We start from the raw sequence: 18,347 nt of genomic DNA, 5'->3' as shown, positions 1-18,347 counted from the left end.
CTAAAGAAATGGTTCTCAACCTTAACCTGCCTAAGAATCATGTGGAGACCTTGGTTAAAATTAAGTTTCTGGGGTACAGCCCTGAGTCTGGTTTTCTAGGCTGAAGTAGGGCCCATGAGTTTGTATTTCTTTAAAGTTCATGGATGATGCCAAAGCTGATGGTCTAAGACCACAGTTTGAGATCTACTATTTTAATTACTCATCCAGGAATATATAACACTCAGGCAATTTTTTTAGATTCTTACCCTGATAGTAACCTCTCATTTTTTAATTGGTCTGCATTAAGCAAGACTGCCAATTTTGTGAAAGCAAAAGAGAGGGATATGATTTGTACATGATACAAAAGCTAACGTTTGAATTAGAATTTCATTCTTTGTAATTCTGTAACTAGTAAACTTCAAAGTGTATAAGATCCTTGGCCATGTATATTAGAAGTTGAGAACATAAGGAAAGAGACTTTTCAGAAGACGTAAAATAGAGGAGTGACTCTAACTAGTTAATTTTGTTTTAATCTTATGAAACCAGTACTTTTAAAGTCTCATCTGGCCCATGTGTCTTTTTAGGTAGGTATGCACAGGTAGCACCATGGCGTTAAATTCTCCATTTACACCCATTAGTGGCAGACATAAAAATACTAGTCTTTTTTCTTGTTGACTTTGAATCATGATGACAAGAAAAAGAAAAAAATATATATATATATAAATGTAGTGTACATAAAAACATATCTGTATGTGTATATGTCCTTTTCCTCTATTTCTAGTATTGCCTGCAGAATTTGAGAGAAAAAAAATTCTATATTGTAAAAGCTGTATATATCAAAATGATAAATTAGTAATTGTTTCCCATGGGACTAGGTATGTGAATTAAGAAAAATAAATTCCACTGCATTGTTAAATGCTTTATATGCTTTTGCTGATTTTATAGAGTATTTAAATGACCGATAATACTTCAGTTGTAGATTATAGTCTGATTTTTCTAGAGTTTTAAATAAAGTTTTTTTCAAATGTGTTAAAAAATGAGTATGCAATGGAATAAAAAAATGACTTGTTTCTGTTTTAACTTTAGCTATCTGTATAGACTTGAAAAAGTCATTCAGTCTCTAGGTATTACCTGTAAAATGATGGTTTTGACTAGATCAATGAGGTCTCTTTTATTCTGGAATTCTGTTACTGTTCTGTGGTTCCTAGCAGCCATTCTACTAATGGTCATATAGTGATTTTTCTTGTTTGAGTAGGTAGCATTGAGTTGGCTGACAGAATTGTTTAAAACTAGAGATAAGAAATAAAAACTGAAGTTTCTTTTACACTTGCTCATAATATAATTCTTTTAAATTTTTGATTTTGAGGTACATACAATAAAGTGCACATATCTTAGTGTTCAGCTTGATGAATTTTGACATTTGTAAGCACTCATCACCCAGATCACGATACCAGACATTCTCACTAAATTTTTTTCTCCCTTAACATACTTCACCCATCCTGCCAGTCATCTCCCCTATGACAACAACCAGTCTGTCTCTGTTTATGAGTCTATTTCAATTTAGGTATTTTGTTTTATTTTTTTAGAATCCACATATAAGTGTAGTATGGTATTTATCTTTCTCTGTCTTATTTCACTTAGCATATACCATCTTGGTCCATCCATGTTGTTGCAAATGGCAAGTTTTCATTTTTTATGGCTGAGTAATGTTACATTATATATGTGTATCACATATTACATTGTATATGTGTATCACATATATTTTATCCATTCATCTATCAATGGACATTTAGGTTGTTTCCATATCTTGGCTATTGTAAAGCTGCAGTAAACATAGGAGTGCATATATCTTCTTTGGATTAGTGATTTTGGTTTCTTTTTGGGTAAATTCCCAGAGGTGGAATTGCTTGGTCACGTGGCATTTCTATTTTTTTAGAAAATTCCATACTGCTTTCCATAGTGACTTTGCCAATTTGCAATCCCATAAGCAGTGTATGGGGTTTCCTTTCCTCCACCTTCCCACTAACACTTAACATTTTTTGTCTTGTTGATATTAACCATTCTGATAGGTGTGAAGTGACATCTCATTGTGGTTTTGATTGGCATTTCCCTGATTAATAATGTGGAGCATCTTTTCATGTGCCTGTTGCCATCTGTATGTCTTTGGAAAAATGTCTATTCAGGTCCTCTCCTTTTTTTAATTGGATTGTTTTTTTGGTGGTTTTATATGTTCTTTATATATTTTGGATATTATCCCCTTATTGCATATATCATTTACAAATATATTCTTCCACACATAGGTTGCCTTTCATTTTGTTGATGATTTCCTTTGCTGCTCAGAAGCTTTTTAGTTTGCTGTAGTCCCAATTGTTTATTTTTGCTTTTGTTTCCCTTGCCTAGGGAGACATGTCCAGAAAACAATGTTCAAGTGTTTACTGCCTATGTTTCTTCTGGAGTTGTATGGTTTCATGTCTTTTACTTAGGTCTTAGGTTTGAGTTTATTTTTGTGTATGTTATAAGACAGTGATCCAGTTTCAGTCATTTGCATGTAGCTGTCCAGTTTACCCAGGACCGTTTATTGGAGCGACTGTCTTTTTTCCCAGTGGGAAATTCCAATTGGAAGTTCTTGCCTCCTTTGTCACTTATCAATTGACCATATAGGTGCGGATTTATGTCTAGTTTGGTTATTTTGCTCCATTGATCTATGTCTCTGTTCTTCGGTCATCACCATGTACTATTTTAATTACTGTAGCTTTGTAGTATAGTTCAAAATCAGGAAACATGATAACCCCAACTTTGTTCTTCCTTTTCAAGGTTGCATGGGCTATTCAAGGTTGTTTATGGGTCCATATGAATTTTGGGATTATTTGCTCTAGTTGAGTGAATAATTCCATTGGTATTTTGATAGGAATTGCATTGAATCTGTAGATTGCTTTGGGTAGTATGACCATCTTAACAATATTCTTCCTATCCATGATCATATAGAATAGCTTTCCATTTATTTGTGTCTTTGTCAATTTCTTTTATCAGTGTCTTACAGTTTTCACAGAACAGGATGATAATTTTTAAATCACATAAGTACATTAAAAATGGCTTAAAAAATAAAAATATAAGCACATCATCAAATTTATATTGCCTACTGATAGAATCAATTTTAGAATACAATATAAAAAATTTTTAAAAGCCTAAAGTAATTAATCTTTAGTGCTAATCCAAAGTGCTAATCAGATAATACAGTAATTTTTACTCTGAAATACCATTTAAAAGTGTTCAACACATTTCTGTTCACTTCCTCAAAAATTGTTTAACATTCTTTGAATCAAAACCATTCTTTCTTCTTTGACTTCTAGGTTTGATATACGCTTGATGAAAGAAGGTCGCATGAAAGGGCAAGCTTTTATAGGACTTCCAAATGAAAAAGCAGCTGCAAAAGCTTTAAAGGAAGCTAATGGATATGTTCTTTCTGGAAAGCCTATGGTGGTTGTATCCTTTAAATCAATTTGTTCCAAAGACTGTAGTTTTTAGAAGAGTAATCAAAACCAACTTCTGTATTATCCTTCAGAAATCGTAAGATACTCAGTTACAAACTACTTAGCTGAGTCACATAAATGTATTTAGATTTTTACTGGAAAATAAAGGAACATCAGCAGCATGAGGTTGTTAAAATTCAACCTACATGTTTCACTTACACAGCTCAAAAGTACATTGTCATGCTAAGCCTAAAAGACTACAGTATCTTCAAATGTTTCTAGTCATTAAAGAAAGAATTCATTGTAGTTTTGTTATTTTTATTTATTTATTTATTTATTTGCTATCATTAATGTATAATTACATGAATAACATTATGCTTAATAGACTCCCCTTATTATCAAGTCTCCACCACATACCCCATTACACTCACTGTCCATCAGCATAGTAAGATGCTGTAGAATCACTACTTGTCTTCTCTGTGCTATACTTCCTTCCCCATGGGCCCCCCCACATTATGTGTGCTAATCGTAATGCCCCCTTTTCTCCCTTATCCCTCCCTTCCCACCCATCCTCCCCAATCCCTTTCCCTTTGGTAAATGTTAGTCCATTCTTGGGTTCTGTGAGTCTGCTGCTGTTTTGTTCCTTCAGTTTTTGCTTTGTTGTTATACTCCACAGATGAGTGAAATCATTTGGTACTTGTCTTTCTCTGCCTGGCTTATTTCACTGAGCACAATACCCTCTAGCTCCATCCATGTTGTTGCAAATGGTAGGATTTGTTTTCTTCTTATGGCCGAATAATATTCCATTCTGTATATGTACCACATCTTCTTTATCCATTCATCTACTGATGGACATTAAGGTTGTTTCCATTTCTTGGCTATTGTAAATAATGCTGCAATAAACATAGCAGTGCATCTGTCTTTTTCAAACTGGAGTGCTGCATTCTTAGGGTAAATTCCTAGGAGTGGAATTCCTGGGTCAAATGGTATTTCTATTTTTAGTTTTTTGAGGAAACTCCATACTGCTTTCCACAATGGTTGAACTAATTTACATTCCCACCAGCAATGCTGGAGTGTTCCTCTTTCTCCAGATCCTTGTCAACATTTGTTGTTGTTTGTCTTTTGGATGTTGGCCATCCTAACTTGGAAGAGGTGATATCTCATTCTGGTTTTAATTTGCATTTCTCTGATGATTAGAGATGTGGAGCATCTTTTCATATGCCTGTTGGCCATCTGAATTTCCTCTTTGGAGAACTGTCTATTCAGCTCTTCTGCCCATTTTTTAATTGGCTTATTTGCTTTTGGTTTGCTGAGGTACATGAGCCCTTTATATAATTTGAAGGTCAACCCCTTATCGGATATGTCATTTATGAATATATTCTCCCATACTATAGGATATCTTTTTGTTCTGCTGATAGTGTCCTTTGCTGTACAGAAGCTTTTTAGTTTGATATAGTCCCACTTCTTCAGTTTTGCTTTTGTTTCCCCTGACGGGGGAGATATGTTCATGAAGAAGTTGCCCATGCTTATATTCAGGAGATTTTTGCGTATTTTGTCTTTTAAGAGTTTTATAGTTTCATGACTTACATTCAGGTCTTGGTCTATTTCGAGTTTACTTTTGTGTATGGGGTTAAACAATAATCCAATTTCATTCCCTTACATGTAGCTGCCCAGTTTTGCCAACACCAGCTGTTGAAGAGGCTGTCATTTCCACATTGTATGTCTATGGCTCCTTTATCATGTACTAATTGACCATATATGTTTGGGTTTATATCAGGGCTCTCTAGTCTGTTTCATTGGTCTATGGTTCTGTTCTTGTGCCAGTTCCAAATTGTCTTGATTACTGTGGCTTTATAGTAGAGCTTGAAGTCAGGGAGCGTAATTCCCCCCATTTTATTCTTCCTTCTCGGGATTGCTTTGGCTATTTGGAGTATTTTGTTGTTCAATATGAATTTTAGAATGGTTTGCTCTAGTTCATTGAAGAACGCTGTTGGTATTTTGAAAGGAATTGCATTGAGTCTGTAGACTGCTGTAGGCAAGATGGCCATTTTGACAATATTAATTCTTCCTATCCATGAGCATGGGATGTGTTTCCATTTATTGGTATCTTCTTCAGTTTTTCTCATGAGTGTCTTGCAGTTTTCAGAGTATAGGTCTTTCACTTCCTTGGTTCGTTTTATTCCTAGGTATTCTATTCTTTTGGATGCAATTGTGATTGGAATTGTTTTCCTGATTTCTCTTTCCACTAGTTCATCGTTAGTGTATAGGAATGCAATGGATTTCTGGGATTAACTTTATATCCTGCAACTTTGCTGAATTAGATGTTAGATCTAGTAGTTTTGTTTGGAGTGGATTCTTTAGGGTTTTTTATATATAATATCATGTCATCTGCAAACAGGTACAGTTTGACTTTTTCCTTACCAATCTGGATACCTTTTATTTCTTTGTGTTGTCTGATTGTCGTGACTAGGACCTCCAGAACTATGTTGAATAGAAGTGGGGAGAGTGAGCATCCTTGTCTTTTTCCCGATCTTAAGGGAAAGCTTTCAGCTTCTCGCTGTTAAGCTTAATGTTGGCTGTGGGTTTTTCATATATGGCCTTTATTATGTTGAGGTATTTGCCCTCTATACCCAGTATGTTGAGCATTTTTATCATGAATGAATGTTGAATTTTATAAAATGTTATTTCAGCATCTGAAAATGATCATGTCGTTTTTGTCCTTCTTTTTTCTGATGTGGTGGATGATAATGATGGATTTTCGAATGTTGTACCATCCTTGCATCCCTGGGATGACTCCCTCTTGATCATGATGGATGATCTTTTTGATGTATTTTTGAATTTGGTTTGGTAATATTTTGTTGAGTATTTTTGCATTTATGTTCATCAGGGATATTGGTCTGTAATTTTCTTTTATGCAGTGTCTTTTCCTGGTTTTGGTATTACAGTGTAGTTGGCCTCATAGAATGAGTTTGGGAGTATTCCCTCCTCTTCTACTTTTTGGGATAATTTAAGGAGGATGGGTGTTTACGTTTTCACTAAATGTTTGATAAAATTCAGTGAATTTTATCCATCTGGACTGCAGGTTTTCATTCTTAGGTAATTTTTTGATTACCAGTTCCATTTCCTTGCTGGTAATTGGTCTATTCAGATTTTCATTTTCTTCCTGGGTCAGCCTTGGAAGGCTATATTTTTCTAGAAAGTTGTCCATTTCTTCTAGGTTATCCAGTTCATTGGCATATAATTTTTCATAGTATTCTCTCATAATTCTTTGTATTTCTGTTGTGTCCATAGTGATTTTTTCTTTCTCATTTCTGATTCTGTTTATGTGTGTAGACTCTTTTTTTTCTTGATAAGTCTATCTAGGAGTTCATCTATTTTGTTTATTTTCTCAAAGAAACAGCTCTTGCTTTCATTCATGCTCTCCATTGTTTTATTCATCTTGATATTATTTATTTCTGCTCTGATCTTTATTGTGTCCCTATTTCTACTGACTTTGGGCCTCATTTGTTCTTCCTTCTCTAGTTTCATTAATTGTGAGTTTAGACTGTTCTTTTGGGATTGTTCTTCTTTCCTGAGGTAGGCCTGTATTGCAATATTCTTCCCTCTTAGCATTGCCTTCGCTGCGTAGCACCAGAATTTGCAGTGTTAAATTATTGTTTTCATTTGTCTCTATGTATTCCTTGGTACCTGTTTTTATTTGGTCACTGATCCATTCTTATTTAGGAGCATGTTATAAGCCTCCATGTGTTTGTGGGCTTTTTCATTTTCTTTATGTAATTTATTTCTAGTTTCACACCTTTGTGGTCTGAGAAACTGGTTGGTACAATTTCAATCTTTTTGCATTTACTGAGGCTCTTTTGGTGGCCTACTGTGTGGTCCATTCTTGAAAATGTTCTATGTGCACTTGAGAACAATGTGTATTGTGTTGCTTTTGGATGAAGTGTTCTGTAGATGTCTGATAGGTCCATCTGTTCTGCTACGTTGTTCAATGCCTGTCTCTTTACTTTGTTTTGTCTGGTTGATCTGACCTTTGGAGTGAATGGTGTGTTGAAGTCTCCTAAAATGAATGCATTGCATTCTATTTCCCCCTTTAATTCTGTTAGTATGTTTCACATATGTAAGTGATCCTGTGTTGGGTATATAGATATTTATAATAGTTACATCCTCTTGTTGGACTGACCCCTTATCATTATGTAATATCCTTTTTTATCTCTTGTTACTTTCTTTGTTTTGAAGTCTAATTTGTCTGATAAAGTACTGCAACTTCTGCTTTTTTCTCCCTGTTGGTTGCATGAAATCTTTTTCGATCCCTTTACTTTCATTCTGTGTATGTCTGTGGGTTTGAAGTGAGTCTCTTGTAGGCAACATATAGATGGGTCTTGTTATTTTATCCATTTAGTGACTCTATATCTTTTGATTGGTGCATTCAGACTGTTTACACTTAGGGTGATTATTGATAAGTATTTACTTATTGCCATTGGAGGCTTTAGATTCGTGGTTACTAAAGGTTCAGGGGTAATTCCCTTAGTATCTAACAGCCTAATTTAACACACTTCGTATGCTGTTACAAACACAACCTAAAGGTTCTTTTTTTCCCCCTCCTTTGTCTTCCTCCTTCATTCTTTATATGTTAGGTATCATATTCTGTACTCTTTGTCTATCCCTTGATTGACTTTGGAGGTAGTTGATTTGATTTTGCATCTGCTGAATAATTGTTCTCCTTTACAATGGTGGTTTTATTTCCCCTGCTGACTGCTATTTAGTCTTCGGAATACTTCAATCTATAGCAGTTCCTCCAAAATGCACTGTATCAGTGGGTTGTGGAAGATAAATTCTCTGAGATTTTGCTTATCTGAAAATTGTTTAATCCCTCCTTCAAATTTAAATGATTACCTTGCCGGATTGAGTATCTTTCGTTCGAGGCCCTTCTACTTCATTGCATTCAATATATCATGCCACTCCCTTCTGGCCTGTAAGGTTTCTGTTGAGAAATCTGATGATAGCCTGATGGGTTTTCCTTTGTATGTGATCTTAAAAGTCTGTCTTTATCCTTGATCTTTGCCATTTTAATTATTATATGTCTTGATGATGTCTTCCTTGGGTCCCTTGTGTTGGGAGAATTGTGTTCCTCCATGGCTTGAGAGACTATCTCCTTCCCCAGATTGGGGAAGTTTTCAGCAATTACCTCCTCAAAGACACTTTCTATTCCTTTTTGTCTCTTCTTCTTCTGGTACCCGTATAATACAGAATATTGTTCCATTTGAATTCGTCACACAGTTCTCTCATATTCTTTCAGTCTTCGAGATCCTTTTTTCTCCATGACCCTTGGTTTCTTTGTATTCCTCTTCTCTAATTTCCATTGCATTTACTGTCTCTTCTACTACATCTAATCTGCTTTTAAATTCCTCCATTGTATGATTCATTTCAGATATGGAATTTCTTAATGATTGAATCTCTGTCTTAAATTCATCCCTAAGTTCTTGATAATTTTTCTGAGTTGCATGAACATGTTTATGATTTTTATTTTAAAGTCTTTTTCAGGAAGGTTGGTGATTCAGTGTCATTAGGCCCTTTTTCTGGGGTTTGTGAGATTTTGGTCTGATCCATGTTCCTTTGATATAGCATAATTGTATGTGGTGCCCTCTAGCTCTAGTCTCTGGAGCTGCTCAGCCCATAGAGTGAGGTTTTGGGGGTCGTAGGGGAGCGGTGCTGGTACCTCGGGGGAGGAAAGAGCTGTTTCCAGATTCCCGGATGCAGTGCCTGTCTCCAGTATCAGAGCCAGTGGGCGGAGCACACATGTGTAAGCTCTGCTTGGCGTCTCTAGCTATTGTAGGCCGGGCCTCCCTCTGGCTGTGCTGACACCAGTGCAGTGACTGCTGGTTTGCAAGCAGGTGCTGGCAGGCCAGGAGGAAGGCGCAGCAGGCTACATATCACAGTGGGGGTCTTCAGAAGTATATAGGCAGCCAGGGGGATGGAGCGCCTGAAGCTCCTCAAAGTTCCCAACCCACTGGGCAGAGCATGCTCAGAAAACCTTGTCCATCTGTCCCTTCTCCCATGTAGCAAGCTCCATGCAAACTCCGCCCCTTCAGCATCCCTCTCCCCGCTAGGAAGCCTCTCAGACCGTCTGCCTTTCCTTTGTTCTAGAGTGGCCAGCTGTGGATTCCCATCCTCCACAAACTGCCAGAATCTCAGTCTCTCAAGCACTCCACCAGTCCCAGCTCCCTAACCCCAGCAACCTCCAGGGCACCACAGAATGTAGGTCTGTGGTCCAAAGCAGACCTCCAGGGCTGGGTGTTCAGCAGTTCTAAGCTTCTTCCTCCTGCCCAGTCTGTTTCTCTTCTTTCCGCTGGTGAGCTGGGGTGGGGGAAGGACTTGGGTTCCACTGGATCAAGGCTTTCTATGTTACCCTGTTTCATGAGGTCTGCCCTGTTTGTGAGGTCTGTATGCAGTCTGGTGCAGCATTCTTTCCTCTTACTGTTTTAGGGTTAGTTTTATTAACTATATTTTCACATTATATGTGGTTTTGGGAGGAATTCTCTGTCTCACCTCTCATACCGCCATCTTGAATCCTATAGTTCTGTTATTTTATGTTTTATTATAGTTAATATTTCTATTTGAGAATTTTAATAACCAAAACATATCCTTGATTAACTACCCTGCTTTTAGTTGCTAATTTAGTTTGCCAACTAGAATTCACTGGGATAGATGAAGTAGTGAAAGTCCAGGTGTAGAAAATTATGAGTATAAACAAAAGGTATTTTTTTAACTTCATCCCCAAATCATGGACAGCAGGTAAGAGGCACTTGAAAAATATTTGGCAAATGGCTGGGAGGAGGAAGACAAATATAAAAGTTAAATTAAAATATCGTACTCCTACCCTACATTAGGAAGTTCTCGATAATTATTTAGAAAGATGACTTTCATGTTTATGAAGAAAATCCTTAATTTTTAAATATTAGCAATTTGCTCGATCTGCTAGACCAAAGCAAGATTCTAAAGAAGGAAAAAGAAGTGTTAAAAATTATTAAAGGTAAGTGTGGATATAACATAATAGAAGGACAAGACTTTCTTGAGATAAAATTAAGGATAAAAGCCTGATAGAGTAGTAATTAAGGTATCATAAGGTTTTTAAAGAATCAATCTTTCCATCCATTTATCTATTTATCTCTGTCTCTAACTAGGTAATTAATTCCCATTAAACTTCAAAATTATAACTGGAGTAGAGCCCATTTGTTATTTATTTATTTATTTATATTTTATTTTTTATTATTATTGACATACACTGTGATGAAGGTTTCACATGAAAAAACAATGTGGTCACTACATTTACCCATATTATCAAGTCCCCACCCATACCCCAATGAAGTCACTGTCCATCAATGTAATAAGATGCCAGAGATTCACTGTTTGCCTGCTCTGCGCTACAGTTTCCCACGTGACCCCTCACACCATGTGTACTAAATATATACCCCTCAATCCCCATCTCCCTCCCTCCTGACCCGCCCTCCCACAGCCCTCCCCTTTGATAACCACTAGTCCCTTCTTGGAGTCTGTGAGTCTGCTGAGTAGAGCCCATTTGTTTATAAAAATTAAGTTTGGAGGAAAAACTTTGAAAGTGGAATATGTCTTTATTAGACTGTGTTTAGTTTCTCTGCCTAGAGTAAAGCAGGTGTTCTTTATCTTTAACATGCATTATAGTCCCCTGGAGGGCTTGATAAAACAGTTTGCTAGGCTTCCTCCTACTTAAGAGTTTCTGATTCAGTAGGTCTGGAGTGGAAGCCTTGGGTAACCAACCATCTCAGTTTTTGTGACTGGGGGATTTTCTGTGATACCAGATTCCTAGTGCTAAAAGTAGAAAAGTATCTGCTACACCAGGACAAATTGGTCACCCTTGGTGGGGCCTGAGAATTTGCATTGCCAATTACTAATTGTACACCTTACAGAAATATAAACATATTTTGTTGTGGGATGGAATCTTTTCTCTTTCAAATAAGTAATTTTAATGCATACTTAACTAATTTAATGATTAAAATGGTAGTTAAGTATTTTAAACTATAAAGTTTGTTGTATATTGTTTTGATTAAGAAAGATGAGTAGATATATATATATTTGTTTTTTATTTTCTTACGTCTTCTAAACTGGAAGAACATGTAAATCAGTAAGAATTATTGGTATTAAACTGGAAAAAGTTATATGACTAAATAAGAGAAAGTTTGGCTTATTGTTTGCTCCTTTTGTGAGATGCCTTGAATATTTTATTTTCTTGTATCTGTACTGGTGTAGTCAGAAGCTTTACAGATATCTTAGTGGAACAGTGAAAAATAATTTTCAGTTTGTGTTTTAAAAAAATCACTTATTTGTAAATGTAATGTGAAAACGAAGAAAACAAACTGCGTTCTGCTGTTCTTCTTTAGAAGCATTCCTGCGTAAATACTGCTGTAATACTGTCATACAAAGTGTATCCTTTTGTGTATCCTTTTGGGAGCAGTGTTTTTTGTTTCTCCTAGAAATGTTTTGTCCTTCCCTGACTCACTGATCCAGATTAAGCAGTAGTTTTTTACCATTTATTCAAACGATATATTTCTGAAATTATCAGTGTTAATTGAATAAATCTTCAGTGTGTTATTTAGATTTGTTGCTGAATTTCTGTGCTGGCCTCTAGATTACATAATTTTTCCAGAGAAAGTTAGTGAATCAGGTCAATTTATTTATCTGGAGAATGTATGCATTAGCTTTAAAACAGAATTTAATCTTGTTTCTTCTCTTTATGTTTCCCAAACCTAATTCAGTAACATATACTTTGTTTTATGATATATCTGGTTTAGACATTCTATGTAGTGCTGTGTTATAAAATTTTATTGGGAAGAGGATTTTCTTTCTTTTAAAAGAACATATATTGAAAATTTAAATAACTGGATTTCTATGTACATTCTAAATAAAAGTAGCGGACTGCACATCTGAGGTCTTATTATTGATAGCCCTTTTAAATAGATAGCAAGTCGAATATCTTTTTTCCTCTTTCTTTTTCTAAACAAAGCAAAACAAAGGAATAAAAAGAGTAACCAAGGCAAGAAAACATATGTTGACTCAGGGTAGCACATAAAGTGAAAAAAGAAAACAAAACAAAAAACAGTCCTGGCAGGTATATGTAAGAACAATCTCTATATTCCAGACTTGTTGATGACTGGAATCACCCAGAACAATGGTTCTCAGTCTTGCCTACCTATTGGAATGGCCTGAGAAATTTTTCAAAAATTCTGATTTAAAATAATATGCATACACATATATATTTATATCTACTTACACACACACATACATAAATATATACATATGTACATATACAATATCTATACATGGATTCCTCCCATGAGTTTTTATTTAATTGGTCTGGTGTCCAAGATTGGGATTTTCCAAACCTCCCAAAGTTTTTATTCTAATGTGCAACAAACATTGAGAATCACTAGGGAAGCATTTTTACGAATAAAGACTCCTGAACTCTGTCCTAGAACTACTAGATCAGAACCTCTGTCAATGAGACCAAGAATCTAATTTGAAAAGTTTCCCTTAGTGGTTCTAAGAACTGACCAATTTGGGTACTAGTATGTTACACTAAAATGGTTAGGTGCTTAATACCAACTTAGCCACCCAACCCTTTTATACATAGAAAAATAAAGTGTTGGAATCTCTATATTTCTTTCTTGCAAATCCTATTAATGCTATGAAAACATTCAAAATCCTGTTAATAATTGTTATCCTAAGAGTAAAAAGAGATATTGAAATTGCTTTTTTCCTGTAGACAGTTTGTGTTTTATTAATTTGTAAATTACAATTTCTGTAAAAACTATTTAGACAGCAGTTAAAATTTTGTAGTACTGACTTGATTCACTAATTTTCTCAATATAAATGTTTTAGCTTTTAGTTATTTTAAAACTAATGGACTGTTTTATAGTTACTATTATTTTTAATGAACTTTTATGATGTTTTAGGTTCCTTTTGAAATCCATATCTTTCAAGTGCTTTGCAACTTGGTGGAGAAGAAATGATCACATGGACTGTGGAACTGTGTGCAACAGCTTTTAAAGTGTATTTAAAATTTAAATCTATATGCATTTAAATCATATATATAATTTATTTGTTTCCAATAAAGCTCAATTTTTATGTTATTTTGTATCTAGGAAAGTATAACTTGATAATTACATATTTTTATTTACATAATTTTACAGCACTAAATAGACATTTTCTTACATGATCAAAAATGTTGCTCCTTTTTTTCATTCTTACCTGGATACCAATGCACTTCCTTACACCCTTTTCTTTTATTCATAATTTTTTCAGTTCATTTTGTTATCATTAATCTACATTTACATGAAGAACATTATGTTTACTAGACTCCCCCCTTCACCAAGTCCCCCCCACAAACCCCATTACAGTCACTGTCCAGTAGTGTAATAAGATGCTATAGAATCACTACTCATCTCTACCTTACACCCCTTTTTTAATAGTTATTATACTTCTTATTTCTCATGATAATTTTAGGAGTGGTTTTGTTTGTCTGGCAATGAGTTTTATTGAGTTTTTTCTTGTTCTGTTTTGTTTTCTTTCAGTAGTGGGGAATTTTTCCCAGTTTAGGGAATTTATTGCCTTGCCCTAATTTAGTATTCAATTTTTGTTCCCCCAAATATCAGAAAGTCACTCAAAGGAGTATGTTTCCCATATAAAATTACTCTGTTCCCTTCGTGAATTAGTATCATCTGCATGTAGGTAGGAAGACATTAAATTTAATTTGTTTTTATTGGTACTTTTTTAGTGGGTATGTAATAAAACATCACCTTAAAGTCATTGCCCAAAGACTCATGTCTCTGTTGGAATGTTGTGAATCAGTTTCTTGTCTTTTGATCACAGCATTGTGAAATAAAAAGAATTTTAAAGATGGAAATTAGAAGTGTAGAGAAGTGAGCCCTGGAACATGATGGGGTTTAGGTATTAAGTAGGTAAGGAACCATTAAGAAGACTGAGGTGAAATAGGAAGAAGCCAAATAAAGTATCTCATATAGGAAGGGGTGATCTAATATGTCATCTCCATTATCAAGAAAGGTAAATTCTGAGGATTGGATTGAGTTTAGCAACATTTGTGATCTTGACAAACTAATTGGATGGGTGGAAGAAGTGAGGGAATATTCAAGAGAATGAATGGTAGAGAGTAATTTAATATAGCGAGAATTGAATACAACTCGGTTAAGGAGTCTTGCTCTGAAAAGGAGTAAAGAAATGGGCTGTTAATACAGTATCAAGAAAGTTTTAGTTTGTATTTTGATTTATAAAGATTGAGAATATAGCAGTTCTCAGGAGGCACTCAAGGTGGTGGCATGAGTAGGGTGGCAGAAAACTCCTCCAAAAAGCAAATATATTTTTGAAAATACAGCAAATACAACTATTCCTACAAGAAACACCGGAAGATAGAGTACAACCAGGCTACATCTACATCTGTGAGAACTCAGCATCTCACAAAAAGGGTAAGATACAAAGCCATGACCTGGCAGGACCCGAGCACTCCCACCACCCCAGCTCAGTGGTGGGAGGAAAAGAATCAGAGTGGGGAGGGACTGGAAGCACAGGACTGCTAAATAACCAGCCCTAGTAATCTGCACCAGGAGCACAGACACACATTGCATGGTGTACTGGATATTAGAGAAATGGAAAAGTAAAATCTGAAATGGAGACGGCAAGCAGGTCCTCACAGCCGGCTCCCATGGGACAAAAGAAAAGCGGGTGCTTTAAAAGTCTTAAAGGAACAAGGGTTCAACAGATGGACAAAATCGTCCTGGCACACTCAGCCAAGCAGGCTGGGAATCTTAAGGAACTTCAGGTACCCTAACCCCCTGGGTGGCAACACAGCTCCAAAGCCCCTCAGGCAATAAGCAGCCTGCTGTTCATTCCACCCCACCAGTGCTGCAAGCAAACCGGCTGACTGGCAAATGCTGCAGACCAGCCGGAGAGCAGCCCCCACCCACAGCAACCACAGTTCTCCCAGCATGCAGCTAACTGGGCCAGACCCAGAGGCTGCCACCAGCACGCAGCTACCTGGCACAGACAGAAGAAGCCGGCCCAAAGTCTGGAAGGCAGGAAGGGGCCCTGTTCTCACAGGAGAACACACCTAGCATGCCTGCGACACCTGGCAGTGCCTTAGACCATCCCGAGGGCCACCCTGCCCACAGCAGGTCATGGAATTAACCCAGAGACTGCTCCCTGTGTGTGGGTCAGCTCAGGTAGCGTAGAAGGGCAAGGCAACCAGCAAGCAAGGAGGGACTTTGTTCTCCCAGCTGACACATGCACCACCTGCCAGCAATCACTTCTATAGCCATGAAAAGGCAGTAGAACCTGGTCCAGTCCAAAATCATTCAAACAATACCAGAGAGAGGGCCTGGCGAGAGAGATATAACCAATCTTCCTGAAAAAGAATTCAAGGTAAAAGTCATAACTGTGCTGATGGAGCTGTAGAGAAATATGCAAGAGCTAAGGGATGAAGTCTGGAGGGAGATTACAGAAATGAAACCGTCAATGGACTAAAGAGCAGACTGGATGAGGTCCAAGAGACTGTTAATGGAATAGAAATCAGAGAACAGGAATACAGAGAAGCTGAGGCAGAGAGAGACAAAAGGATCTCTTGGAGTGAAAGACTATTAAGAGAAATGTGCGACCAATCCAAACGGAACAATATTCGCATAATAGGGGTACCAGAAGAAGAAGAAGAGGGAAAAGGAATAGAAAGTGTCTTTGAAATAATTGCTGAAAACTTTGCCGAGCTTGGGAAGGAAATAGTCTCTCAGACCATGGAAGCCTACAGATCTCCCAACACAAGGGACCCAAGGAGGACAACAGCAAGACGTACAATTAAAATGGCAAAGATGAAAGACAGGGAATTAAAGGAAGCCAGAGAGAGAAAAAGATTCACCTACAAAGGAAAACCCATCAGGGTATCATCAGACTTCTCAACAGAAACCTTGCAGGCCAGAAGAGGATGGCATGATATATTTAATGCAGTGAAACAGAAGGGCCTTGAACGAAGAATACTGTATCCAGCAAGATTATCATTTACATTTGAAGGAGGGATTAAACAATTTTCAGATAAGCAAAAGTTGAGGAAATTTGCCACCCACGAACCACCTGCACAGGGTATTTTAAAGGGACTGCTCTAGATGGAAGTACTCCTAAGGCTAAATAGATGTCACCAGGGAAAATCACAGCAAAGAAAGCAGACCAACCAAATACTAAAGGCAAAAAATAAAATCAGCTATCCACAAAAGAAGACAAGGGAAACACAAGAGTACAGAATAAAACACCTAACATCTGAAGAGTGGAGGAGGAAGAAAAAGAAGGGAGAGAAACAAAGAATCATCGGACTTTGTTTATAATAGTGCAATAAGTGAGTTAAAGTTAGATGATTAAATAGTAAAGAAGCTACCCTTGAACCTTGGGTAACCACGAATCCAAAGCCTGCAATGCAATACACATATCTATCTATAATCACCCTGAATGTAAATGGACTGAATGCACCAGTCAAAAGACACAGAGTAATAGAATGGATAAAAAAGATCCACCTATATGCTGCTTACAAGAGACTCACCTCAAACCCAAAGACATACACAGACTAAAAGTGAAGGGATGGAAAAAGACATTTCATGCAAACAATAGGGAGAAAAAAGCAGGTGTTGCAGTACTTGTATCAGACAAAATAGACTTCAAAAGGAAGAAAGTAACAAGAGATAAAGAAGGACATCACATAATGATAAAGGGGTCAGTCCAGCAAGAGGATATAACCACTGTAAATATCTCTGCACCCAACACAGGAGCACTGACATATGTGAAACAAATACTAACAGAATTAAAGGAGGAAATAGAATGCAATGCATTTATTCTAGGAGACATCAACACAGTGCTCACTCCAAAGGACAGATCAACCAGACAGAAAATTAGTAAGGACACAGAGGCACTGAACAACACACTAGAAGAGATGGACCTAACAGACATCTATGGAACTCCACACCCAAAAGCAGCAGGATACACATTCTTCTCAAGTACACATGGAACATTGTCCAGAATAGACCACATACTAGGCCACAAAAAGAACCTCAGTAAATTAAAAATGATTGAAATTGTACCAACCAGCTTCTCAGATCACAAAGGTATAAAACTAGAAATAAATTTTACAAAGAAAACAAAAAGGCCCACCAACATATGGAGGCTTAACAACGTGCTCCTAAATAATCAATGGATCAATGACCAAATTCAAACAGATCAAGCAATATATGGAGACAAATGACAATAGCACAATGCCCCAACCTGTGTGGTATGCAGTGAAGGCAGTTCTAAGAGGAAAGTATATAGAAATTCAGGCCTACTTAAAGAAGGAGGAATAATTCCAAATGAATAAAGTCACAATTATTGAAACTGTAAACAGAAGAACAAATGAGGCCCAAAGTCAGCAGAAGGAGGAACATAATAAGATCAGAGAAGACATAAAAAAATTGAGAAGAATAAATAGAATCAATGGAACCAAGAGCTTGTTCTTTGAGAAAATAAACAAAATAGATAAACCCCTACCCAGACTTACTGAGAGAAAAGAGAATCTACACATAAAAAGAATTGGAAACTAGAAAGGAAAAACCACTACAGACACCACAGAAATATAAAGAATTATTTGAGAATACTATGGAAATCTATATGCTAACAAGTGGGATAACCTAGAAGAAATGGACAACTTTCTACAGAAATACAACCTTCCAAGACTGACCAAGGAAGAAACAAAATCTAAACAGACCAATTACAAGCAACAAAATTGAATCGGTAATAAAAAAACTAACCAAGAACAAAACCCCTGGGGCCAGATGGATTCACTGC

The 18,347-nt window shown here is 36.5% G+C and overlaps 1 protein-coding gene across 7 annotated transcripts in view; it reads left to right on the top strand.

Moving 5' to 3' along the window:
• Positions 1 to 14,291, top strand: part of RNPC3 (RNA binding region (RNP1, RRM) containing 3) — a 45,014-nt gene extending 30,723 nt beyond the window's left edge. For 6 of the 7 annotated variants that reach the window (XM_057500660.1, XM_036900473.2, XM_036900470.2 and 3 more), the window contains 3 exons: positions 3,330 to 3,462; positions 10,409 to 10,479; positions 13,436 to 14,291. In XM_057500660.1, the coding sequence (XP_057356643.1) occupies positions 3,330 to 3,462; positions 10,409 to 10,477 (202 nt within the window). In that variant the 3' untranslated portion in view covers positions 10,478 to 10,479; positions 13,436 to 14,291. Of the gene's footprint in view, positions 1 to 3,329; positions 3,463 to 10,408; positions 10,480 to 11,863 lie in introns of all 7 variants that reach the window. The other variant, XM_036900471.2, reaches the window with a different exon arrangement.
• The last annotated feature ends 4,056 nt before the right edge of the window (positions 14,292 to 18,347 follow it).

The sequence above is a fragment of the Manis pentadactyla genome, chromosome 4 (assembly GCF_030020395.1).
Source record: "Manis pentadactyla isolate mManPen7 chromosome 4, mManPen7.hap1, whole genome shotgun sequence".
Taxonomy (NCBI): domain Eukaryota; kingdom Metazoa; phylum Chordata; class Mammalia; order Pholidota; family Manidae; genus Manis; species Manis pentadactyla.
The sequence above is the reverse complement of the archived record's forward strand: the minus strand, read 5'-3'. Positions and strand labels throughout refer to the sequence as shown.